The sequence below is a fragment of the Trachypithecus francoisi genome, unplaced genomic scaffold (genome assembly GCF_009764315.1).
Source record: "Trachypithecus francoisi isolate TF-2019V2 unplaced genomic scaffold, Tfra_2.0 Lachesis_group4, whole genome shotgun sequence".
NCBI lineage: Eukaryota > Metazoa > Chordata > Mammalia > Primates > Cercopithecidae > Trachypithecus > Trachypithecus francoisi.
This window is the reverse complement of record NW_022681469.1, coordinates 130,052,847-130,080,363: the sequence shown is the minus strand read 5'-3', so window position 1 is coordinate 130,080,363 and position 27,517 is coordinate 130,052,847. Positions and strand designations below refer to the sequence as shown.

The 27,517-nt window shown below is 40.4% G+C and overlaps 1 protein-coding gene across 7 annotated transcripts in view; it reads left to right on the top strand.

The window, feature by feature from the left end:
* The first annotated feature begins 7,277 nt into the window (after positions 1-7,277).
* HERPUD2 (HERPUD family member 2) overlaps positions 7,278-27,517 on the top strand; it is a 53,230-nt gene continuing 32,990 nt past the window's right edge. For 2 of the 7 annotated variants that reach the window (XM_033193554.1, XM_033193553.1), the window contains exon 1: positions 7,971-8,229. In XM_033193554.1, the coding sequence (XP_033049445.1) occupies positions 8,083-8,229 (147 nt within the window). In that variant the 5' untranslated portion in view covers positions 7,971-8,082. Of the gene's footprint in view, positions 7,614-7,785; positions 8,230-10,440; positions 10,474-24,557; positions 24,600-27,517 lie in introns of those variants that run through there. The other 5 variants (XM_033193549.1, XM_033193552.1, XM_033193550.1 and 2 more) reach the window with 5 other exon arrangements.

The following is a 27,517-nucleotide window of genomic DNA, read 5'->3' as shown; positions in this document are numbered from 1 at the left end:
TTGGCCATCTATCTCTGAACCCAGATGAAGAACCCCTGTGGTAGGCCAATGACTCTTCTCCAAGTTCATTTCAATTTAGTGATATTTTCTTAACTTTATTTCAAAGTAGTAGGAAATGTTTTTCCAAACTGTTAAACTATATTTGCTTTTTAGCAATAACAACAAACATGTGAGAAATATGGCATAGTGTTAAGATAGTTCTAAATTTGGAGGAGGAAATTGGTGAAATGCCTTTAGAAAGAGAGAGGCTGAATGCCAGTGGATGGGCAAGCAGATGTGAAACAATCGCAACACTGGTATTGGGATTTGGAATTGGATAGTAGTATATAGAAGGAAGGAGATATCTACTAGACCTGCCATGCTTTGGTAAAGTACATTTGCTAAGTTGGCCTCCAATATGAGACTAATAGTCCTTATCTCCAAGTATTCATGCCCATATTTACTCTCCTCCCAAACTGACTCAGGGCTGGTCTGTGTGACTAAAGAACACAATGCAGGTGACAGTATTTATGTAATTTGCAAGATTAAGTCATAAAAGGTATTGGTCTTTTGGCTCTCTCATTCCGGGGGAATCCAGCTGCCATGTTTTGAGGATGCTCAGGCAGTTCTACAGAGAGGCCCACATGGGGAGGGACTGAGACTTCACACTAGTAACCAGCACCAGCATGCCAGCCTTATGAGTGAGACATCTGGAAAGTAGATCTTCCAGTCCCAATCAAGTCTTCAGATTACTGAATGCCACCTGAAATCTTGACTGCAATGCCATGAGAACCTCAAACCAGAACTCCCAGTTAAGCTGCTCCCAAATTTCTGACCCACAGTTTTTTTTTTTTTTTTTGAGATGGAGTCTCGCTCTGTCGCCCAGGCTGGAGTGCAGTGGCCGGATCTCAGCTCACTGCAAGCTCCGCCTCCCGGGTTCACGCCATTCTCCTGCCTCAGCCTCCCGAGTAGCTGGGACTACAGGCACCCGCCACCTCGCCCGGCTGGTTTTTTGTATTTTTTTAGTAGAGACGGGGTTTCACTGTGTTAGCCAGGATGGTCTCGATCTCCTGACCTCGTGATCTGCCCGTCTCGGCCTCCCAAAGTGCTGGGATTACAGGCTTGAGCCACCGCGCCCGGCCCTGACCCACAGTTTTGGAGGCAATTTGTTTTACAGCAATAGACAACTAACACATACATTTAGGTAAAAATTCTCAAAGGGTGAACAATGTAAATGATTTTCCCTCTTTCCCCTACTACTTCTTTGGTCACCTAAAAGAGCCTCAGTGAGATGGTATTTAGCTACAATATTCTCCCATTGTTATCCTAAATAAGTCAGTAGACTAAATCATCAGAGAAACAGGAGGTTTCTTTCTTAGCCAAATGGTCACTGTAAATACTGACTAGACATAGAGTTCCTGAAAAGCAGGAAACTCAACTGCTAAACCAGATTAGGTAGATTTCTATTAACAAACGAATAGAAATATAGATGTGTCTTTATGAAGACTATTACAGAGAAATCACAATATGTATGAACTACTGTGCTTATTGTGTTCATAATTTATGGGGGAATTTACAAACTAGTATGTTCAAAGGTGAGTCACTATTCTGAGAGATCTGGAAACTAAAGAATTGTTGAAGATCTAAGGCTATTTAGTCTGCAGAAGATATAAAGAGCATTTTATAGTTGTCTATTTGAAGGGCTGGTATGTGGAATAAAAGTAAACACATTTTGGATTGATCATTGTAGGCCCAATGACAAATTATAGGAATGCAAATTTCAATTCACTTATAATTACCACGGCTGTTTAAAACCTGTCATGTTGTAGTAAAAACTATGGTGATCCATCTCTCTGGAAAGAGCTAAGTCAATTGGCTAATCACCCTTCAGAGATGTGGTAAGACTGAGTCATTCTGGCGGTATCTAGAAGACTGATCTAGATAACCTCTAAGATGTTCCTGAAAGCCTTTTCCTCCTGAATGTGTCCTGTTACCCATGATTATCTTTAAGTAATAAAGTTCAGTGTAGTGGAAAGTGTGTGCATTACAGTGGAGACAGAACTCTATTTGGAACTTACTGTGTGATTTTGGGCAGGATACTTACCCTTTCTGAGCTTCAGTGTCCTCACTATCTCTCAAGACTGTTCTAAGAATTCATTAGATGACATATAATTCAAAACACCCATTTGGCATTTAATGAATGGTTTTGTTTCAATTCCTACAAGATGGCTTGTGATCAAACATCTGGGACCATTTATGATTTTTAAAGTGGAGTGTTGAAATGAGCTAATTTTCTTAGGCTTCCAGTGTAGGTTTTCATTTTTTAAAAACAATAAACCTGATTAAGATTTGATTAGATGCTTTGTGACAGTCTTTTTAAAATATGACAAGGATGGTGAAAGTGGAAATGAATGGAATCAGAAGCCAGATGGCCAACATCATCTCTGAAACTTGAAACTGCAAGATCATCACTTCAAGTCTTTCCTTCCAAGAGAGCTATCAAACAAACTCAGACTATGCTACTCAACATCATAAAAGTATTTTAGCTTCCTGGAAGGCACTCCAAATTTCAGTAAGAAAAGCTCAGTGACAAGCACTTTCTTTGAATTTTTAAAGGAACCTGTAATCTCACTGAATGAATCAATGTGTGTGTGTTTTTTTTCCCCCAAGACGGAGGTGTCACTCTGTCACTCAAGCTGGAGTGCAGTGGTATGATCTTGGCTCACTGCCATATCTGCCTCCTGGGTTCAAGCGATTCTCCTGCCTCAGCCTGCTGAATAGCTGGGACTACAGGTATGTGCCACCATGCCCAGCTAACTTTTGTGTTTTTAGGAGTGATGGGGTTTCATCATGTTGGCCAGGCTGGTCTTGAACTCCTGACCTCAGGTGATCTGCTCGCCTCAGCCTCCCAAAGCGCTAGGATTACAGATGTGAGCCATCATGCCCAGCCGCAATATGTGTTTTCTAGCTGTTCTCTTTTACACCTCAAAGAAGTGGAAGTAAACAAACATCCCATTAATTCACAGAAATCCATTATTATTATTTACAAATAACTTTCTTCAAATTTATATTTTATTGTTAACAAAGAGAGCTACCCAACAGTCAGAAATCACTGAATTGCTAAGCTTACTTACGTGTACTGAATAGTTAATATCGCTAAAGCAAAGAAGTACTATACTTATTTTTTAATTTTTAATTTCCATAGTTTTTTGGGGAACAGGTGGTATTTAGTTACATAAGTTCTTTGGTGATTTGTAAGATTTTGGTGCACCCATTACCCGAGCAGTATACACTGAACCCAATTTGTAGTCTTTTATCCCTTACACCCTTCTCACCCTTTCCCTGCAAGTCCCTAAAGTCCATTGTATCATTCTTATGCCTTCGCATCCTCATAGCTTAGGGACGTATGAGAACATATGATGTTTAGTTTTCCATTCCTCAGTTGAAGTAGAAGTATTATATTTATTATTAATGATCATGACTGTTTTATTATCTATTACCATATTATATTACCATGATACTCTTGAGAGTTCTCATTACGGGCTTTTTTTTTTTGAGACTGAGTCTTGCTCTGTCAACCAGGCTGGAGTGCAGTAGCACAATCTCAGCTCACTGCAACCTCTGCCTCCCGGGTTCAAGCAGTTCTCCTGCCTCAGTCTCCCTAGTGGCTGGGATTACAGGCATGCACCACCACACCTAGCTCAGTTTTTGTATTTTCAGTACAGACGGGGTTTCATCATGTTGGCCCGGCTGGTCTCGAATTCCTGACCTCAGGTGATCCACTTGCCTCAGCCTCCCAAAGAGTTGGGATTACAGGTGTAAGCCATTGCACCCGGCTGGGGCTATCTTTAGTAACAGATGGTAACTGAGCTGGGCAATTATTCTTTGACATTTCCAGTTCTTATCTGCTAAAATGGACGGTGATTTAAATTGGCAGCTCCATGGACGGCCTCTCCCTAACTGCTGCTATCTTGTATCTCCTCATTGGTAATTATTTTTCCTAGCCCAAATTCCACATCAAACACTATCAATATTCTGGGAACCACCCTTTCATACACTGCTCTGGACACAGACCTGTTTATACATATTTTAACAAAAGTGGGATATTTACATACTGTTACCATGGCCAAGCTCAACAGCATCAAAAGCATTTTTAAGAACTTAATTCAAGTGGCTATAAAGTTAAAAAAAGTCATTTTTTCTGATACTATAACATCTTTGTACCCATATATTTCAATTTCTTCAATGTTCATTACAATTTTATTTTTACTTTTTATTCTTTTTTGAGACAGAGTCTCACTCTATCACCCAGGCTGGATGCGGTCTCAGCTCACTGCAACCTCTGCCTTCTGGGTTCAAGCAATCCTCCCACCTCAAGTCTTCAGAGTAGCTGGGAACACAGGCGTGCACCACCACGCCCGGCTGATTTTTGAATTTTTTGTAGAGACGGGGTTTCTCCATGTTGCTCAGGCTGGTCTTGAAGTCCTGAGCTCGAGTAATCTACCTGCCTTGGCCTCCCGAAGTTCTGGGATTAGAGGCAAGCCATTGCACCCAGCCTTTACCACAATTTTAAATGTTTTTCTCTGTGTTAGCGAACCGCTGATGGACTCTGTTTTAAAGAGTGTTAGAGTATTTGAATCACTGTGAAGTGCACATTCTGTCTTAATATTTATTAGGGTAGCTTCATTAATAATGTACATTGCATAGTGCCAAACGAGATCACCACATCAGTTCTAAAGGATTCCTGGAAGTCTGAGTCACAAGCATGAGACAACAGCTGCAGGACTGGGTGGTGAAGGTTGTGAAAACTTTCTGGCTTAAACAGGAATTTGACCCAAAACAAGAAGTCTTAGGGAAGATAGCCTAGGGCTTGTCTGGTGGCACAACAATGGCATCAAATGCCCAGCCTCTTTACACTTTTCTGCTCTGCCATCCTTGGCATGCAGGCCATTGTTCTTGTTTGTTGTTTCATGAGTGAACTATGAGTGCTGTAGCTCTTCAAGACAGGTGTAGGGCAAAGATGAGCTCTGATTTGCAGAGCCCTTCCATCTAAGTGCTTTCCTAGAAGCCTCAGCAGTAAGTTCAACATTCAACTCACTGGCTATAAGTGTGTCAAATGGCTGCGCCTTGCTTCAAGGGAGTCTGAGAAAATAACTTTAGCTAGAATTAAAGTTCCATTAGAGTGCCTGGGTAGACAAAGAAGAGTCTGTTACAGAAGGCCAGTATCATAGCAAGTTGTTGCTCCATGACTGGAAACAAAGGAGACTTCACTATTTACTTCAGATGCGCAATTGATAGAGTACAGCTAAGATATGGTATGTGTTCTACCGTGGAGAGCAAGGTGAGGGAGGGTAAGGTGTAAGAGATCCTGGTGCATTAGCTGTTGAGAGGAAGAACTTCCCCCGGTCACTGTGTTACTGGGAGGTCCTTGCTCCCCGAATTCCCAAGATGGCCACAGGCTACTTCCAAGGTGGCAAGTCTTGTGTTCTCTGACCTGGAGTTCTTGGCCTCACAGATTCCAAGGAATGGAATCTTGGACAATGTGGTGAGAGTTATAGCTCTATTAGAAGCTGTGAGTCATGGAAGAGAACCATGGAACCCAGTGACTAGTGTTTAGCTCGATTAGGATGAACCTGGGCACTTAGCCGTGCAGGAACAATGGCAAGCCTTTAGCCTGATCAGGAGCGGCAATGGGTGCCTCACTGTATCAGGAGCACAGTGGATGCCCTGCCGGATCCGGAGGGATGGCAGTCAGCTGCGGGTCTGCGACAGCGGCAAACAGCAGTGGTGGAGGGCGCGCGAAAGCTCAGCTTGAGCCCTAACAAACACTGACCAGAAGTGTGTGCAGTTGCAAGATTTAAGATTGAAAACAGAGCTCCCTTACAAAGGGAGGGGACCCAAAGAGGGTAGCCGTTGCTGGTTCGAATGCCTATAGGTTTATATCCTGATCATTGTCCCTCCTGTTATGCTCTCAGGCGACGGATGATTGGCTATTTCTTTACCTCCTGTTTTTGCCTAATTAGCATTTTAGTGAGCTCTCTTTACTACCTGATTGGTCGGGTGTAAGCTAAGTTGCAAGCTCCGTGTTTAAAGGTGGATGTGGTCATCTTCCCAGTCAGGCTTAGGGATTCTTAGTCTGCCTAGGAAATCCAACTAGTCCTGGCTCTCAGTCCCCTCTCTCAACAGTAAAACCCAAGTGCTGTTGGGGAGGTTTGACCACTGCTCTAACTGCTTCCTGCTCAGTTGGGGCATAGCAGGGGTTGTGCAATTGAGATTTCCTCAGAAGGGGTGCCTTGTCTCTCAACTAATTCAGTGGTGGCTACCTCGAAGCCCTTCTGAAAGTGAGAGGGAAAGAAGCCAGCTTGCAAAGTCCCCTGTATTATCTATTCTTAAGTGGAAGTCGGGAGCTGTGAAAATGCACATCTAACAACCCTTAACTTACTATACCGACTCCTAAATCACAGCAGAAAATGAAGAAAAGGTTGGCTATGGGCAGTAGACTCAACTTTTTGTTCCTATGTCTAACCTATAAAAATAGAAAAATAATACTGTCATTCCCTCATCTCCCACCATACTGAACACGCATTAGATGCTCAATGAATACTTGTGGATTTTAGTGAAGATTAAGAGGAACGAGACGGAAACTGACGCTTGAGAGGCTGGCACACGCTAGAATTGCACCACAGTTTGCTCTCATAGCTTATTTACTCAGCTTGCGGTCAGGTAGGCATTATCGTCCCCATTAGAGAAGTCAAGGGAGGCCCAGCAAGGACAGACAGGGTCCCCCAGAAAGTAGAGGAGGACTTAGGGTTACCAAAAGCCTGTACTGTTTATGCATGTACCCCACGGCTTCTCCGCCAAAGATCCTGGCACCTTGCTTTGCAGACAGACGGCGCTCAACACATTTTGAGCAGAAGTGTGGTTCAGCATCAGGAAGGACATCAGCTTTTACAGAGACGACTCTTGGGATGGAGAAAGACTCCCTAAATCTTCAGGGTGCGGTCAAGACAGGGTAGGCTAGCGCCAGCGCAGCTAGTGGGTAGGCTTCAGGGCAGCTGGGGCCGAGTCCGAGCAAACGGCCAGGAGGGAGAGGCTCCGAGGAGCCCGACCTGCCGCTCGGCGACGCGAAGCCTGGCAGATAGAATGCCGGGCAGCCCGAGCGCGGCCAGCGGGCGACAGCGACACGGTTGGCAGGGCTGGCGGGGACGAAGGAGGGCCCTGTGCAGGGGCGTGCCGCCGGTGACGCACTTCCTCCCTGCCTGTTCCGGCTTAAAGGGGCCCCAGACAATCCTCACAATAACAGCAAAACCAGCGCGCCTGAGGCCGGCCCAACGGCTCTCGTCCCCGCCCTCCTGCCACCTGCAGTCGCCTGGGCCGCCCCGGGCCCTGCCCTGCCTTGCGCCACCCAGCGCTGTCCAGACTGAGGGGTCAGGCGGAAAGCCGGGCCGCGCCCTTGGGTCAACTTCTCTCCCTGCCACCCGCGCCTCCTCGCGAGACCCGGGGCTGGGCCGTGCCCGCCGCCGCGCAGCAGGAAGGGAGCGGCTGCCGCGGAGAACGCCCCGCCGGACGGTGTGGCTGGCGGCCCTCTCTGGGCACGGAGGGCGGCGGTGGCGGGCCCCGCGGCCTTCTCTCAGGTACCCCAGTCCCGGCTGACCGCCTTGAGCGGCCCAGCCCCTTCCCCAACCCGCACCGCGGGGCCGTGGCGTAGGGGCCTTGTTGCGTTTCAGCTTGGGGGTCGCGGTGGGGCGGGGCAGTGACACCGGGCCGGCTGTCGTTCCCTCATCCCTCCACCCTTCCTTCTTATAGCTTCCTCTCTCCTCGCGACTGCCTGCACAGTCTGGAGCCTGGCGGAGCCGGGACCTGGCGGGGAGAGGTGCATCCACGGCCCAGCACCCAGACCCCACCGTCGCCGTTGCCAACACCTCAGTCCATCCTTGGTACCGGCAATGGCCTTCGTATCGCCCAGTGCACTTGTAACTGACTTGGACACGGAATATTAAGAACTCACTTCTGGCCGCATCCCAGTCGCGCCGGCGGTGACCACCTCGGCTCTTTTGGGATTAACTGCTGCCCCTCTTGACTCTGTCTGATTTTGGGGGCACCATGGACCAAAGTGGGATGGAGATTCCTGTGACCCTCATCATTAAAGCACCGAATCAGAAATACAGTGACCAGACTATTAGCTGCTTCTTGAACTGGACCGTGGGGAAACTAAAAACGCATCTATCTAACGTTTACCCTAGCAAACCAGTAAGTGTGCAAAAGCTGGGGGCAGCTGCTCTGACCAGCAGCTTTTCGTGCCGTGTACCCTCCTTTTTCCTGCTCCTCCCCCCCAGTCTTGAATCAGATAGGTCTCTTTTGGTAGACCGCGAGGTATTTTGAGTTCTGAGGTTGTGTCTCCTGAGTGTTCAAACCATCATTAATATTTTCCTGATGAGGTTCAGTTAATTAGTAAGAGAAAGCAGAAATATCAAGGGACTTAAGAATTGGCAGGCAAGGCCGGGCGCGGTGGCTCACGCCAGTAATCCCAGCACTTTGGGAGGCCGAGGCTGGCGGATCACGAGGTTAGGAGTTCGAGACCAGACTTACTAACATGGTGAAACCCCATCTCTACTAAAAATAAAAAAATTAGCCGGGTGTGGTGGCTTGCGCCTGTCATCCCAGCTTTTCAGGAGGCTGAGGCAGGAGAATCGCTTGAACCCGGGAGGCAGAGGTTGCAGTCAGCCAAGATCGCGCCACTGTACTCCAGCCTGAGTGACAGAGTGAGACTCTGTCTCAAAAAAAAAAAAAAAAAAGCAGACCTGGAAAAGGGATCACTTTCTTTGGACTTAAAGTCATCAACCTAATATGCGAGTGAGAGATATATCCTTTCTTAAAAAAAAAAAAAAGATAAAGCACTACAATCCGTATCAGAGCTTTTATTGCTTCTTAGACTAAAATTCCTTTTTACTTTCAACACTTGACCCAGAAATTTAAACAGAAATTGAAGATATTTTTTTCTTAGAAATAAGTATGTGGCCCCTATAAAAATTATACTCTCAAGGTTACTATATATATTTCAAGGACCAAAGAATTATAAGTTGTAGATTCACTTTCATCACCACCCCTTTCAACATTTTTCTCCTGTAGAGGATACATGGACATTAATTTCAAAGAGAACTGTCCTCCACCCCACCACCATTTGTTGCATTCTTCTCATATGACTTTTCTGTTCTGTGTTCCATTCTGAATCATGTCTGGATATTGCAAAATACAGTACAAATAAAATACAGTACAGCTCCATCTGTCCCCAAAGTCAGATTTGAAAGGACGTAGTTGGTAATCAAGGAGTCTTGGAATAGTTTAGAAAAGAAGTGTACTGTCATGTAGAGTACTGTGTATGAAAGGGAGGCTTTCACATTCTCTATTGTATACATTTTTAAATTCTTGAATAAGTAGTGTTTATTAAAACTTTTATTTAATGAAAAGGATTGGATTTTAGGGTGGGAAATACTTTTGGAATCAGGCATGTTTAAGCGTGGATCCGTTGAAAGGCAACTATGCTTTCTATGCTTAACACTTGTTTTATGCACCTAAGTTAAGGAAGACACTTGCTCTATATTATGATATTAATGAATTATGACCGTTTCAGTGTTGTATTAAGTTTAGTTAGGCTTGTAGACTTGCAGAAGAACCACAGAAATGGGGCGGTTATTGCAAAAACAGGAGGTTTAGAAAAACAACTCTTAGTTGGCATTAGCTGTGTTTATCCGTACTTTGTGATACAAATATTTTTAGTAGGAGGAGAAAACAACCCTGAGGAATTTAAGTACTTGAAACAAACTAGTTAGAGCCCCTGTTTATTCACATCTTTTGTTTGAAAGTTAAGATTTACACAGGGAGTAACAATTTGTTTGAAAATATCTTGATTACAAAAGATTTCCTGTTGCATATGATGAGTTTGACACATTTTTGAAGTGGAAAATAGGTTTTTAGGATAGTCAGTTGAAAGTGATAGACTTCCACAATACTGTTCATGACAAATACATGCTCTGGTATGTACTTAACGTAAGATCTTTACATTGTACTATTAAACCAAAAGGGACTTAGTCTGCAGTTTATAGACCAATTTATCACTTTTCTAAAACTGTCTTTTTTTAAAAAAGTACCTGAGACGGGAGTGGAAAGGCTGTCTGCCTTATCTACCCCTGAAGAGGCCTGCTTTTGGCAGGAGGAGTGTCTGTGCACTGATCACTAGTGGAGGATGTCAGTGCTGCTGTACATTGGTTAGCTGTCTGAGGATGAGATCTGTTGCAGAACTTCTCCTTCCCAACCTGCCTGCCTCTTATAGCCACACTGGAGGCACTTTTGGAGGCTAAACCAAATACTATGCAGCCTATTAATGATTAACATGGCAAACCTTTTTTTCTCCTTTGACAAGTTTTCTTTAAGTGAATTGTAATGGCTAACTTTCATTTCTAGGTTGAGAGTGGGTGGAGCTCTGGAGCAGCACGGGTATGTGTGCTTATTGTCATAGAATTTCACTGAAAACTTTGTATAGTTACTAGATTTAGTAAGTTTACATTCTTATCATAAGAGGATTGATTTGAAGCATCACAGTTATTGAGCAGCAGTTTAATGGTATCGCAAAACCATAGGTAGTCCTCAACGTAGGAGTTGGAGTCCTAAAAGTTTACTTTGTAAGGTCATTTTTTAGAATTCAGAACAGTTTGCTGTTAAGTAATATTATAAAGGAAGTTTAGGTTTTTCTGACCACCTGCCATGTCTAAACATTGATTCTGTGTTTTAGTTTTCAAGTGCTGTTGTGTTTAACAGAGATAATTTCTTGTGCATCTTCCTTGCACATATGCCTACTTTCGTTATCAGTGTGTGGACTTAGCGGAGTAGGGCTGCAGTGCTTTGTGGGGACAGGAGTGTCCCAGTAAGTAAAAAGTTGATGGCTCTCATTAGCATTGCTCTCATTGGATCTGATGGGTCAGGGGTAGGTGGAGGGCCTTTGTCCCTGTGGGCAGTGGCTTCTAGGAAAATAAATTGGTGCTGCTAGAGGGGAAAGAATGGAAATTTGAGGTTGTCCTTTTAGGATCTTACAAGGATAGGTCATATGTCTCTATGCTGTTAATGGAATTCTGGCTGAACTCTGTGAAGCTGTAAAATCTTAGGTTCCTAGTTTCATGGTCAGATACTGATTTGACTAATCACAGTCTCCATATGGATATGTTAAATGCACTTCTCCCTCCCCTGGTAAACTTACAACAAATGTACCCCTCCCCTCAAAGCACATTTTTTTGGTCTTCATTTATTTATTTAACTAGGATTTTATTGGCCTCGCATTTGAATATTTATGCTAAGTGTGAAGATGATGGTAAGAGTCCTTTGCTTTTATGAAGCTCAGATCTAGTGACATGTAAGTAAATAACCGTAATAATATGTGACTAGCGTTATACAGGAGGGATGTTCTGTGTGCTGCATAGGAGCACAGGAAGGGAATGGTTGTGTCTGGAATAGGGGTTAGGGAGTGTGTAGATATTTCAAGAAAAGATTCACAGGGACATTGAAGTTTTCTTCAAGAGTTGTTTACAGTTTTAAGCAGACAAGAATCTGTTAGCTTCCTTTTTTAAACTCTTCTTTTTTTTTTTTTTTTTTGAGACGGAGTTTCGCTTTTGTTGCCCAGGCTGGAGTGCAATGGCGCTATCTCAGCTTGCTGCAACCTCTGCCTCCCGCGTTCAAGCAATTCTGCTGCCTCAGCCTCCCCAGTCGCTGGGATTACAGGCATGTGACACCACGCCTGGCTAATTTTGTATTTTTAGTAGAGATGGGGTTTCACCGTGTTGGTGAGGCTGGTATCAAACTCCTGACCTCACATGATCCACCTACCTCGGCCTCACAAAGTCCTGGGATTACAGGCATGAGCCACCACTCCTGGCCTTAACTGTTCTTTTGGAGTTAATGTTTGCACTGATGACTTTGTTTTATGTTAGTATGTTACTTAGTAATGCAGTACTAGGTAAAAAGATTATAGATCCTTAATGATCTATGAAGGGAAAGGTGTTTTCTAGTTAGGAATTTAGGTAGTTGCCATATTTGTGAAAATGTTCACAAAGTCATAATTAAAAACCTCGGATGTGGAGTTTTGAGCTCTTTTGGAATTAACTTTGAATGATATTGATAATTGCTTTAGGACTTGGTTTAGGAAATAGGAAGTGCACTAGTTTATGTTAATAGAATATATAGATAATTGTGAGTTGTATTGTAATATGACATTTGACATCACTTCATGACTAGCTTTTCAGATCCTGAAATTGGCCTGCGCTGTGAAATAATTCTAAACTTTAGGTAATTGCTGTTTGGTGGTAAAGATACTTGGCAAGAAGACCACCTTTACTTGAGTTTCAGACTTTAATCTGAGTTTGGACTTAGTTATTAGAGATGTAAATATCAAAATGGTTGATAATAGATGGATCATCCTAGAGAAAATTTTAAAAATATCAATCTCTAAGTCCCGTTAGGTACTTTTCTCATTCTCTTACTGTATCTGTTCTTGTGAACAAGCAGTCACTAAGGTGGACCTGATTCACTCTGAATTCAATTTTGAAGGCAAACCTTTTTGGGGCTTGCATGACTTGGCTCTCCATTTTTCAGTCTTGGGGTCAAAATACCTCTTGATTGTGTCCCTCAGTTCTGGATAGATTTCCTCTGTCTTTGCCATTCATGCTGTTAAACTAAGCAGTCATTTTCTTATCTACCTCTCCTGATCAGCTAGGCAGGTTTGTGCTGCTTTTTCAAACTGTTCCTTTACTCTCAGATTCTATTAGAATTAAAGAAGCAAGAATAGAACCAATTGTATATATAGGTTCTGTTGTGAGGTTATAACGCTCCATAACCAAATTGCCTGCAATCAGAACTCTTACTTTTATTATAGGTAGAAATAGCTTATATCATTTGAAATTTTATCTTTTTTAGTTTTGTAATTTCGTGTTACCTTACTTAGGTCATTTTAAAAAGTCTACTTGTTTAACCACTTTGAAATTGTTGATTTAAAGGGGCTATAATCCATAAACAAAACAATTTTTGTTTTATAAAACTATTGTCTTAGAAGATTTTAATACATTTAAGAGGGTTTCATGTCACCGAGAAATATAATTCAAGATTTTAAAACCTCTTTTGAACAAAGGGTACTATCAAATTGAATGTGAAAGTTGATGAAAAACAGACTAAAAGTTTTGAATGACTGCTCACTAAAATTTTACTGCTTAATGTTATTTGTAGCCTTATGTCTTTTTGGAAAATATAATAACATTATTATCAAGGTAATGTTTAATCATTTATCAATACTTTTCAGGTAGGATTTTTGTAGAACTTTTAAGTTTCTTTTTTTAGCATAATAAATTCTGCTTTGATTGTCTAGAATGCTTTTATTTAACTGCTCTGACTTTACCATTTACTAAGTGTTTGCCATGTGTGCCAGGCATTATAATAAGCATTTGATATGCTTTATTACATAGACTTCTTATGATGTAAGGTTTATAATTAGCTCTACTTTATGGATGAAGAAACCGAGGCTTGATGATTTTTTTTTGCTTAGGTCAGACTCTAAGGAGTAGAATTAGAATTTGAACCCAGGTTGGACTTACTGTACACATTATATATGATGGTTATATATAATAAAATGAAGAAAGGCATTAGGGACTCGGCCATCTCAGTTATATACTTGTAAACTAAAAAGAACCAGTTGAGCTATAAAAAGAGATGTATATGTTTGGCTGGTTTATTGTCTAAAGGCTGCAGATAAATGGATAACAGCCTTACTGTTGTGCTAACACTTAGCTTAATGTGTGGTTATTTCTCTTTATTCTGAGAAATTATAGGAAAGATTGGATGCATAATATCTGAAGACTGCAGTGCACATATCTTTGTCCTATCTTCACAGTCTACCAGTTTGTGTGAACCATAGTCATATACTTTGACATGGTCTATTGGACATCAAAGGCGTACATCACTTGCTGTGTGAATATCATGTATCTCCACCCATGAGTGGAAGCAGTTAAACTGGGAATGTCTCTTTGGAGTTCCAGAGAACATTACTCTGTAATATTCTGTATGTACAGTTTTGCTTACTGTTACTGCAAGGAGATAAGGGGTAGAGGCAGTTTGGGTGACTGTGCCTCTATTTATAGTGTTTCTGAATTTTCAGGGGTTTTAGATTGGATACTTTTAGTGGGAAATGGGAAGGAGATGTGTTCTAGTACAAATTTACAGAATTCATTTCCCACAGAAATGATATTTTGTGCACTTCCTGGGACCCAGCTCTTTAAAGCTATTTGATATTTGTGACTGAACTATATGTAAGTACTTAATAGTTACTGCTTTTAAAGGACTAGATTACAGTTCATTGAACTAACCTGTAAGTTGAAGATTGCTTTTACTGGACTATTAAGATGATAGATATTTTAAAATTTTTTAATTAATATTTTTAAATTAGCATATGAAGTTTGATTATGCTGAAGTTGGATATACTAGGAACATGATTTTTAAGCCATACATAATTGAAAGACCCATTTAGTCCTTGACATAAAAAATTTAATCATTTGATACTAAGTGACGTTCTTGAAATATAGAAGTAGTGTTGGCTTTAAACTCATTTATCAGACTGCAGGAGAAAATTTAAATGTGTTAGAGATGTATGATATTTGATCTGTTTCTGATATTTAGTTAAACATTAAAGGGTCAGACACTTTCAATAATGGCATATACGTGAACCTTTTAGAAACAACAAAAAAAGTCCAGGTTAGGACTTATTTTCACCTGTTATACCAGCAAGTGAGCTTTCCTCACCTTGGTTTTTAGCAATGTCTGTTAAGTGGGTAGCAGAGGTTTTTTTGGCCAGTTGTTAAGCAGCTGTTTATTTGGAGTGGGTTATTTCTGTTTCTGGGCCACTCAGAGTATATCAGGATGTTTCCAACTTGTTCTTTGTCTTATTATTTGGCTGATTCTTCACTGCCATATGTGACCGGGCTTCATCTACGGTGAAGTATTGGTGGTGAAAGTAGTGAGCCTGATAGAATTTGCTGACTATCGGATGTAGGGGTGAGTACCAGGAAGAATAGTGGTGGTATTAATGGAGAGCCAATTATATTTATATATTACTCTGTGGAGCCAGTATCTTATCAGTAGAATCTTTAAATTGACAATTTAACTAGTACTTTTAGATTTGTCAATGCTGAGCCTTCTGAATTCTTATTTTAAAAGGGTACCATGCAATGTTTTTTAAATTGAGAAACGAATGAAGTTTTATTGTGTTAAACTACTGAGATCTTGGGATTTGTCGTAGCAACTATCATTACCCTAACTAATGTAGAAATGGGTTTGTTTTGGTTTGTTTTTTTTGAGACAGAGTCTCACACTGTCTTCTGGGCTGGAGTGCAGTGGGGCGATCTCAGCTTACTGCAATCTCTGCCTCCTGTGTTCAAGCGATTGTCCTGCCTCAGCCTCCTGAGTAGCTGGGATTACAGGCGCCTGCCACCATGGCCAGCTAATTTTTTTGTATTTTCAGTAGAGATGGGGGTTTCAGCGTGTTAGCCAGGCTCGTCGCGAACTCTTGACCTTGTGATTCACCCCCCTTGGCCTCCCAAAGTGCTGAAATTATAGGTGTGAGCCACCGCCCCAGCCCAGAAATGGGTTTTTAATCAAGCCAAAAGATAATGTTTTTAGCAGGGCTGGGTAAATAATATTATATTACTTTTTACAAGTCAAATTGAATTGACATCTCAAAATCTGTGCTTTTCCTAATGCTGTAGCTTACAATACCAAAATAACTAGTTGAAAATTTAGTTGATTATTGTCATTTGTTATTAGGTCTAACACATGATTTTCCTGATATTTAAATTATTTATTTATTTATTTATTTTGAGACAGAGTCTCGCTCTGTTGTCCAGGCTGGAGTGCAGTGGCGCAATCTTGGCTCACTGCACCCTCCGCCTCCTAGGTTCAAGTGATTCTCCAGCCTCAGCCTTCCACACCTGCTGCCGCCACGTATTTTTAGTGGAGATGAGGTTTCCACCATGTTGGCCAGACTGGTCTCGAACTCCTGACCTCAAGTGATCCGCCTGCCTGGGCCTCCCAAAGTGCTGGGATTACAGGCGTGAGCCACCGCACCCAGCCCTGATATTTAAATTAAATTCATTGATATTTAAACTGAAGAGGCAGTTTTTTTTTAATGGCATAAAAAGTATCTGGGCAGGCACAGTGGCTCATGCCGGTTATCCCAGCACTTAGGGAGGCTGAGGCGGGCAGATCACCTGAGGTCAGGAGTTCGAGACCAGCCTGGTCAACATGGTGAAACCCTGTCTGTACTAAAAATACAAAAAAATTTGCTGGGCATAGTGTAATCCCAGCTACTCAGGAGGCTGAGGCACGAGAATTGCTTAAGCCTGGGAGATGGAGGTTGCTGTGAGCCGAGATCATGCTACTGTATTCCAGCCTGGGTGACAGAGCAAGACTCTCAAAAAAAAAAAAAAAATTCCAAGTGTTACTTTTTACCTAGTTTAGGCACATGAAAAAATTAGTAAGTTAATTTTTCTGTTTTCTTTTCTTTGTTTCTTTTTTGAGACAGTCTCTCCCTCTGTTGCCAGGTTGGAGGACAGTGGAACGACCTTCGCTCACCTCTCTGCCTCTTGGGCTAAAGTGATCCTCCTACCCCAGTCTACTAAGTAGCTGGGACTACAGGCATGCACAATCATGCCCAACTAACTTTAGTATATTTTGTAGAGACAGGGTCTCACTGTGTTGCCCAGGCTGGTCTTGAACTCCTGGGCTCTAGCGATTCATCTGCCTTGGCCTCCCAAAGTGCTTGGGATTATAGGTGTGAGAAACCATGCCTGGCCGGTTTTTCTGTTTTCAATTACTGTAAAATTAAAGAATACCTTTCCTTTCCTTTTACTTTACTTTATTTTTTATTTCCATAGGTTATTGGGTAACAAGTGGTGTTTGGTTACCTGAATAAGTTCTTTAGTGGTGATTTGTGAGACTGTGGTGCACCCATCACCCGGGCAGTAAACACTGCACCCTATTTGTGGTCTTTTATCCCTCACCCACTTCCCACCCTTTCTCCCTGAGTCCCAGAGTCCATCGTGTCATTCTTATGTCTTTGTATCCTCATAGCTTTAGCTCCCACTTATGAGTGAGAACATACAATGTTTGGTTTTCCATTTCTGAGTACTTCACTTAGAATAATAGTCTCCAGTCTCATCCAGGTTGCTGCAAATGCCATTAATTCATTCTTTTTTATGGCTGAATAGTATTCCATCATACAGATAGATAGATAGATATAGATATATAGATAGATATAGCTATCTCACAGTTTCTTGATCCATTTGTTGATTGATAGGCATTTGGGTTGGTTCCATGTTTTTGCAGTTGCAAATTGTGCTGCTATAAACGTGTGCGCAAGTATCTTTTTATTTTATTTTTTTTGAGATGGAGTCTCGCTCCATCGCCCAGGCTGGAGTGCAGTGGCATGATCTTGGCTCATTGCAAGCTCCGCCTCCTGGGTTCACGCCATTCTCCTGCCTCAGGCCTCCCGAGTAGCTGGGACTACAGTTGCTCACCACCAAGCCCAGCTAATTTTGTTTTTGTATTTTTAGTAGAGACAGGGTTTCACCATGTTAGCCAGGATGGTCTTGATCTCCTGACCTCATGATCCACCCACTTTGGCCTCCCAAAGTGCTGGGATTACAGGCATGAGCCACTGCACCTGGCCGCAAGTATCTTTTTTTGTATAATGACTTCTTTTCGTCTGGGTAGATACCCAGTAGTGGGATTGCTGGATCAAATGGTAGTTTTACTTTCAGTTCTTTAAGGAATCTCCACACTATTTTCCATAGTGGTTATACTAGTTTATATTCCCACCAGCAGTGTACAAGTGTTCCCTGCTCACCACAGCCACACCAACATCTACTATTTTTTTATTTTTTTGATTATGGCCATTCCTGCAGGAGTAAGGTGGTATTGCATTGTAGTTTTGATTTGCATTTCCCTGATCATTAGTAATGTTGAGCATCTTTTCATATGTTTGTCGGCCATTTGTATATCTTCTTTTGAGAACTGTCATGTCCTTAGCCCACTTTTTGATGGGATTTTTTTGTTTTTTTTTCTTGCTGATTTGTTTAAGTTCCTTGTAGGTACTGGATATTAGTCTTTCATCAGATGATTAGATTATAAAGATTTTTTCCCACTCTGTGAGTTGTCTGTTTACTCTGCTGACTGTTCCTTTTGCCATGCAGAAGTTTGTTAGTTTAAGTCCCAACAATTGATCTTTGCTTTTATTGCATTTGCTTTTGGGTTCTTGGTCGTCCTTGCCTAAGACAGTGTCTAGAAGGGTTTTTCCAATATTATCATCTATAATTTTTATAGCTTCGGGTCTTAGATTTAAGTCCTTAATCTGTCTTGAGTTGATTTTTGTATAAGGTGAAATATGAGGATCCAATTTCATTCTTCCACATGTGTCTAGCCAATTATCGCAGCACCGTTTGTGTAAAAGGGTGTCCTTTCCCCACTTCTTGTTTTTGTTTGCTTTGTCAAAGATCAGTTGGCTGTAAGTATTTGGGTTTATTTTTGGGTTCTCTATTCCTTCCATTGGTCTATGTGCCTGTGTTTGTATCAGTACCATGCTGTTTTGGTGAGCATGGCCTTACAGTATAGTTTGAAACCAGGTAATGTGATGCCTCCAGATTTGTTCTTTTTGCTTTGTCTTCCTTTGGCTCTGTGGGCCCTTTTTTGGTTCCATATGAATTTTAGAATTTTTTTTTCTAAATCTGTGAAGAATGATGGTGGTATTTTGATGGGAATTACATTGAATTTGTAGATTGCTTTTGGTAGTAGGGTCATTTTTACAATATTGATTCTACTCATCCATGAGCATGGGATGTGTTTCTATTTGTGTTGTCTGTGATTTATTTCAGCAGTGTTTTGTAGTTTTCCTTGTAGAGGTCTTTTGCCTCCGTGGTTAGGTATATTCCTAAGTATTTTATTATTTTGCAGCTATTGTAAAAGGGGTTGAGTTCTTATTTTGATTCTCCGCTTGGTTGCTGTTGGTATATAAAAGTGCTACTGATTTGTGTACATTAATTTTGTATCCGGAAATTTTGCTGAATTCTTTTATTAGTTCTAGGAACTTTCTTTCTGGAGGAGTCTTTTGGATTTTCTAGGTAAATGATTATATGATCATCAAACAGCGACAGTTTGACTTCCTCTTTACCAATTTGGATGCCCTTTATTTCTTTCTCTTGTCTGATTGGTCTGGCTAGGATTTCCAGTACTATGTTGAAAAGGAGTGGTGAGAATGGACATCCTTGTCTTGTTCCAGTTCTCAGAGGGAGTGTTTTCAACTTTTCCCCATTCAGTATTATGTTGGCTCTGGGTTTGTCATGGATGGCTTTTATTATATTGAGGTATGTCCCTTGTATGCTGATTTTGCTGAGAGTTTTAATCATAAAGCAATGCTGGATTTTGTCAAATGATCTTTCTGCATCTATTAAGATGATCATGTGATCATCTTATTTTTAATTCGGTTTATGTGGTATATCAGATTTATTAATTTGGGTTTGTTAAGCCATGCCTGCATCACTGGTATGAAACCTACTTGATCATGGTAGATTATCTTTTTGATATGTTATTGGATTTGGTTAGCTTTTATTAAGAATATCTTTCCTTTTAAAACTTCATAGTGGCTGGTCATGATGGCTCATACCTGTAATCCTAGTACTTTGGGAGGCTGAGACTGGTGGATCACTGGAGCCGGGGAGTTCTAGACCAACTAGGGCAGCATGGCAAAACCCTGTCTTTACCAAAAAAAAAAAAAAAAAATACATATATATATGTATATATATATATATACACACACACACATATGTATATATACACATATATACACACACATATGTGTATATATACATACACGCGCAAAAAATAGCCAGGTGTGATAGCACATGCCTGTAGTCCCAGCTACTCAGGAGGCTGGTGTGGGAGGATCACTTAAGCCTCAGGAGGCAGCGGTTGCAGTGAGCTGATACCATGCCACTGTACTCCAGGCTGGGTGACAAAAAACCAAAAACTTCAGATTATTTGAAGGCATTTGAATATTCAATTGAAAGTAACAGTTTTTCTTAATGCAGATATAATTCACATACTGCAAAATTTGCCCTTTTAAAGTATATGTCCCAGTGGTTTTTAGTACTTCACAAAGTTGTGCTGTCATAATCACTATCTAATTCTAGAATATTTTCATCACCCCAGAAACTCCATACCTATTGGCAGTCACTCCCCATTCTTTTTTCTGCCAGTCTGCTAATCTACTTTCTGTTTCTTTTTTTTTTTTCTACTTTCTCTTTCTATGGATTTGCATAGTCTAGACATTTCATATAAATAGAATCATAGTTATATGGATTTTTGTGCCTGCTATCTTTAACTTGGCATAATGTTTACAAGGCTCATCTACATTTTAGCATGTGTCAGTATTTCATTCCTTTTTATGGCTGAATAGTATTCTGTGTGTGCATATATTTATATACACCATATTTTGTTTATCCATTTGTCAGCTGATAGACATTTGGGTTATTTCTACTTTTTTTTGACTATTATGAATAATGATGCTATGAACATTCTTGTACAAGTTTTTATGTGCACATATGTTTTCCATCATTTTTGGTATGTACCTAGCAATGGAACTGGGCATATATTGTGTCATAGGGCAACTGTATGTTTAACTCTCTGAGACACTGCCGAACTTTTTTTCCACAGTGGCTACACCCTTTTACATTCCTACCAGCAACATGTGAAGGGTCTAGTTTCTCTGCATCCTTGCCCATACTTGTTTTTGCTTTATGTATTTTGGGGGTTACTATGTAATTTTGTTACATTTTTATGTTCTACATTTCTGAAAATTGATGTGACCTTGCTATGGAAAGATAAAACCATTTTTTCAAAGTTGACTACTAATTTAAAGAAAAAAATACTACAATACTAATATATGATTGCTTCTTTATCATAATTTGCTAATATCAGTATCATTTGTAGAAATGAATCAGATGAATTTAGCACCAGCAAGTGTTTTAAGTTAGTGTTGTAATTCATAGATTATTTCATTTCTATTTTTCTTGATTACATGTAAAATAACTAATTTAACAAACTTCAAATTAGGTGGTTTCTCCAAGTCTATGTAAGCAGTTTTGGACTCATGACACCTCATTTAGTAAATCTACACTTAGCATGTACTCTGTCAGGCACAGTAGTGGGCTATGGGAACACAGTGACAAGCAAGATGGCTATGGACCCTTTATTCTTGGCACTTTTATTTAAGGAAAAAAAAAAAACACATGTTGGCATAATTAGAGGTTGTGGTTTGTGTTACGAAGGATATAAACAGGATGTGTGAGAGGGAATACTATACTGTAGATTTGTTAAGTCAAGGAAGACCTCGCTGAGGGGGTGATTTTAAAACTAAAATCTAAAAGGTTATTAAGAGTCAGGTATGGCCGGGCACGGTGGCTCAAGCCTGTAATCCCAGCACTTTGGGAGGCCGAGACGGGCGGATCACGAGGTCAGGAGATCGAGACCATCCTGGCGAACACTGTGAAACCCCGTCTCTACTAAAAAATACAAAAAACTAGCCGGGCGAGGTGGCGGGCGTCTGTAGTCCCAGCTACTCGGGAGGCTGAGGCAGGAGAATGGCGTGAACCCGGGAGGCGGAGCTTGCAGTGAGCTGAGATCCGGCCACTGCACTCCAGCCCCGGCGACAGAGCAAGACTCCATCTCAAAAAAAAAAAAAAAAAAAAAAAAAAAAGAGTCAGGTATGTAAGAGCTGGGGGAGAATACAGCAGGCGGGTGTCTGAATTGAGAAAGAGCTTGAGATCTAAGTGAATGTCAGTTTGGCTCCTAAGGAGGAAAGAATACTACTGGGGAGTTTGGAGAGAGACAGAAGCCAGATCTGGCCATGGAAAGGAATTTGAATTAAATCCATTGTAGTGGGACTCCATCAGAGAGTGACAGGATTGATATAAGTTTTTTTGTTTTGTTTTGTTGTTTTTGTTTTTTGTTTTTTTGAGACAGGGTCTTCCTCTGTCTCCCAGGCTGGAGTGCAGGGGGAGTGATCATAGCTCACTGTAGCCTTGAACTACTGGGCTCAAGTGATCCTCTCACCTCATCCTCCCAAGCAGCTGGAACTACAAGCGTGCCCTACCACACCTGGCTACATTTAAAAACATTTTTTGAGGAGATGGAGTCTTGCTCTGTTGCTCAGGCTGGTCTTGAACTCCTGGCTCCAGCAGTCCTTCTGCCTCAGCCTCCCGAAGTGCTGGGATTACAGATGTGAACCACCATGCCTGGCTGATTTAAGTTGTTAAAAGATCACTAGAGCTGCTGACTGTAGAATGGAAGAAAACCAATTAAAAGGTTATTGCAGATGACCAGGCAAGAAATGATGGTTTAGATTAGGGTAATGACAGTGTAGGTGGAAAGAAGTAGACTGATCTGAGAGGGACTTTTGGAGATAGAGTCTATAGGATTTGACTGTGGTTAGATATGGGAGGCAAGGCAAGAGAAAGAAAAGTTGAGGATGATGCCCAGGTTTTTGGCTTAAACAATTGGTCACAGGTTGTTACAGGATAGGGAAGAAATAAGAGGAAAGATTTGGGGAATTGGGAATTGAAATGCATTGTAGAATTTGAGTTGCCTATTAAAATATATGAAGATGTCAAATCTCTTAACAGTTGGGTATATGAATCTGGGTCTGAGAGGGTGAGGCCTTGGACAGAGAGACAAATTTGCGACTTGTGTGAAGAACCCTAACGTTTAGAATTGGATGGGAAATTTAGCAAAGACTCTGGCAGGGCAAAAACCAGTGATATGAATGAAATGTACACATGCCTACTAATGGTTTTTCTAAACCTTGATTCCTCTTCTAGAGAAGCAAATGATAAAGGCTGTGGTGTCTGTCTTTCTCCTTGCAAAAGTCAGAAACTTTTGCTGGGTGCTTTTGCATCTTTTCCTCCTACTGCTGACGGACTTGCTTAGCTATTGCCTAACCTTTCTGTTTAGTAGGTGTAGGTGGTTTTAAAAAAGAAGGACTTGGAGATAAGGGATTACCAGTCTCTTTCTGGGATACTAGTCATACTACTTTAGTTAGCTATATTTTGGGTTAAATACAATATGTGTGTGCTAGCTTTTAAATTTAATAATTATTTGTATGTGTGCGACCCATAGTTTCAGGACTAGGAATTCTCAAAATCTTTTGAGTTTTTATCTTGATAAAAAATTAATATTATCAATAATCTGGATAATCACTTTATAGCTATCATGAGATTTCAGTACCTCTATTTTTAACTAAATGCTTTTCCTAAATTTATTTAACTTGTATTGCATTGCAAAGTTTTCCAAGCTTTGGCTTTTGAAGTCTCTGACTGAAAATGACCTATTGTTTCTGTGAAAAATTTGTTTTAAACCTGTCTACTCACAAATTATGGGAGTAAACATTTTAAGTAGGACTGCCAGTGTGCGCCATTTATGTATATTTTGATCAGTAGTCCCAAATACTGAGTTTTCCAGCATATTTTTTCCCTATCTTGCTTAGAAGTGATGCTTTTGATAAAATATCTGAGAAATTCCATTACTATTACAGTTTAATAGGAAAATGGAGATTATCCATGTAGAAAGCAGATAATATATTAACATCTAGAAGTAGTTGGTAAATACTACATTCTTTCACTGAAAATTAAAAAAGTAAGTTAGATAACTTATATTTTGGACATGGACTTCTTTTGACTAATATGGAAGTATTTTTTCTCATAGAGAAGGTAAAATTAATTAAAAGATTTCCTTTTGTTGTTTATAGATGTCATTTTAAACTGAGACTTTAGGCTGGGCATGGTGGCTCATGCCTGTAATCCCAGCACTTTAGGAGGCTGAGGTGGGCGGATTACTTGAGGCCAGGAGTTTGAGACCAGCCTGGCCAACATGGTGAAACCCTGTCTCTACTAAAAATACAAAAATTAGCAGGGTGTGGTGGTGCATGCCTGTAAACCCAGCTACTCGGAAGGCTGAGGCAGGAGAATTGTTTGAACCTGGGAGGTGGAGGTTGCAGTGAGCCAAGATCGTGCCACTGCGCTCCAGCCTGGGTGACAGAGCGAGACTGTCTCAAAACAAAAAAACAAAAACAAAGAAAACACCAAAAAAACTGAGACTTCAAAGTTCTAACGTGAATTGGGACTTTGTTTTTTTTTTTAAATCATGTGAAGTGACAGTCATTGCAACTTTAACCCAACCTGTTTTAGCAGCATCCATATCATGTTCTTATGCATAATGAATATACACAGCCTGCTGTTAGTCAGTCAACTTTTCGGTACTTTTCCATAATCTCATTAGAGCCTCATGAAACTGCATGATGTGGGAGGAGCAGGTACTAGAAATTAGCACCTAATGTTATTTGAATACTCAGTAGGCATTGTGTTCTGTTCTAGTTTATGTGCATTTCCATTGTTACGAAAATGAAGCCCTGTGAGATACAAACTCTTATTGCCCTTATCTTACAGATAAGGAAACCGAGGCACAGAGTGCTGGTGATGGGATATTGTATAAGTTTTTTATCATCTCTTTACCTACATCTGTCATATTGTGCTGTAAGTCCAACTCCTCTGCACAAGACCCCCATCCCTTATTAGCTACTGAAGGACATTGCTCTTGAAATTGTTTTTCTCTCTTGCATCATCAGTTTTTTCCTTTCTACTGAATTACTCCTATTGGCATACAAACACGTTATTTCTCTCTTGAATAAACAAAAGCACGAAAGAATAAAACAAACCAAAAGCAAGACCCTCTCTTGATCCCATTTCCCTTCTAGCTGTTGTCCTGTTTCTTCCTTTAAGTGCAAAATTGTTTATAAGTTGTATATATTTGCTGTCTCTATGTGTCTCTCCTTTTCTCTTTAATCAATTCCAGTTAGGTTTTTATTCTGCTACACCACCAAGATTACCATTATCAATGTCATTAATGATCTCCTTGTTGCAGGATGCTGTGGGAAAATATAGAGATAAATAGAATAATATGAAGGGAGGACACTGTGCGTAATAATGAAAGTCTAGAAACGCTCAAATATCCATTAACAAACTGTAGTACTTTCATATAATGGAGCATTGTGCATTAGTTAAAAAGAATGGGGAAATATTTTTATGCTGCTAAGCAGTAATCTCTCTGGTTTATTAAGTGAGAAAACAAGATGCAATAGAGTAAGTGTACTGTACTACTTTTTATGTAAGAAAAGGAGGAAAATAGCAGTATGTGTGTATTCAGCTTTGTTGTTAAGCATTGTAAGGGCAATTCAAAATCATGGAACAAGGACAGAACTAAAGCCTCTTTGAATGCACCTTGTTTATAGTTTTTACCTTACCGCCATTTTTTTGTTATATATAATTATAAAATAATAGAGAAATCTCTAAATGAAAACACAAGAATTAAAAAACGTCAGGATGGTGACACAGTTACAAGAATTATTATTTCAAGTAACTTTGAAACACTGTATTTTGCCTAGTGACCTATATCCTAAGGACAGAGAAGATCAATAAGAAATCTTAAACTTTGTTCAGTATTGTTAGTAACAATCTTGTTATTGTTATTTTGAGATTACATATAGTAGGATAAAACAAATAAGTACATTTGCTAATGGCATGTATTTATTAATGTCATTAGCAAGAAAGATTTTCAGGGTAAGAAGATACAAATAAAATGAGTGAATACTATTTAATTGGAAATGTCACAATGAACTCAGGATTTAAGTTTCTCTTTATAAAAATAGATTATTTTCTAGCTCTGCTTACCGAAGAAGTAATGACAAGTAAAAATCAGTACTCATAGCTCCCAGATTTTGGTCTTTAGATACCGTTTCCCATTAAAATGAATCATGAATCCTGGAGCAATGGCTGATTCCAGGTCTGGGGCGTGAAATGTGTGAGATGAACTTCTGGGGCATTTTGTGCCTGAGAGCAAGGAAGCTGCTATTAGAGATGACAGAGATCATGTTAAAATGCAGGAGCCACCTTGTAGGGACTCCTACTGGTCAAAAAGGGTGCAATTTGAGGTCCCCCTTGTCAAATGTGTGAGATGAACTTCTGGGGCATTTTGTGCCTGAGAGCAAGGAAGCTGCTATTAGAGATGACAGAGATCATGTTAAAATGCAGGAGCCACCTTGTAGGGACTCCTACTGGTCAAAAAGGGTGCAATTTGAGGTCCCCCTTGTCAAGGTCCCCCTTGTCTTCTTGTCATACAAAAAGGAATTGGAATCTCATCAGCCCTCTAGATCTAACTACATTGTACAGGAACTACAGAACATGCGGAGCAATACCAGGAGGATACAGTTTGCCTAATCAGACTGGAAAGTTCTATGAGACGAACAATTTCTTCAACACGTGAATAGCCTGGGAAAAATTTTTTAAAAATAGAAACTGTTAAAAGATTAAAAGAGGCATAACAGCCAAATTTTGTGTGTGAACTTTATTTGGATTCTGATTCAAATAATCTTTAAAAAACATTTTTGGGCAAGTGGGAAGAGTTGAGCTGCACTGGATATTACATATTAAGGAATTATTTGTTGAATGTAGTAACATTATGGTTATTATAAAACTTACTGAATTTGTACAGGTGAAAAGAAATGATGTGTCATATTGCTTTAAAATACAGTACTCAGCTGGGTACAGTGGCATATATCTGGAGTCCCAGCTATTCCAGAGATTGAGGCGGGAGGATTACTTGAGCCCAGGAGTTCGGGGGCTGTAGTGTGTACCATGATAGCACCTGTGAATAGCCACTGCACTTCAGCCTGGAAAACAGAGTGAGACCCTGTCTCTCTCTCTCTCTCTCTCTCTTTTTTTTTTTTAATTAAAATACAGTATTCTCTTTGAAGAAAATAAAAAGAAATGAGGGATGGATGAGACAAGAATAGCAGAATTTGGTAATTGTTGAAGCTGGGTACTTGAGAGTTCTTGAAGATGGTATCTGTGGGTTCATTTTATTCCCTCCACTGTATGTATGTTTGAGAATTTTTATAAAGGAAAAAAATTCACAAAAAGAGACTGATGTCCTTTATGCAGAGTGATGATATGACATAAAAGTATCTATTTATTAAATGTTTGGTCTGGTAAAAAAGTGATAGTTTATGATGACTGTAATACTGAAGAAGCTTCTTTAGGTTCCAGTTGTAATAACTACATTATAGAGATTTATAAAGCATTGCATAATTCATTTTGGGCAGGAATTAAATCATTGATTGTATATTTAGCATTCAACTTATGGTCGTATAGTTGGCCATTCAGTGCCTATAAGGATATAGGAAAAAACAAACTCAGTTTCTCTTATGCTCCACAACACTCAATACAGAATTCTTCTGTAATGTCTGGTCACCAAAATGTGTGGGGATTTCTCTCCAACAACAAGGAGTTCTGCAGATAATTCTCCAGAGGACACCAGCTGAATGTCCTTTAATTCAGTTTACTTCTGACAC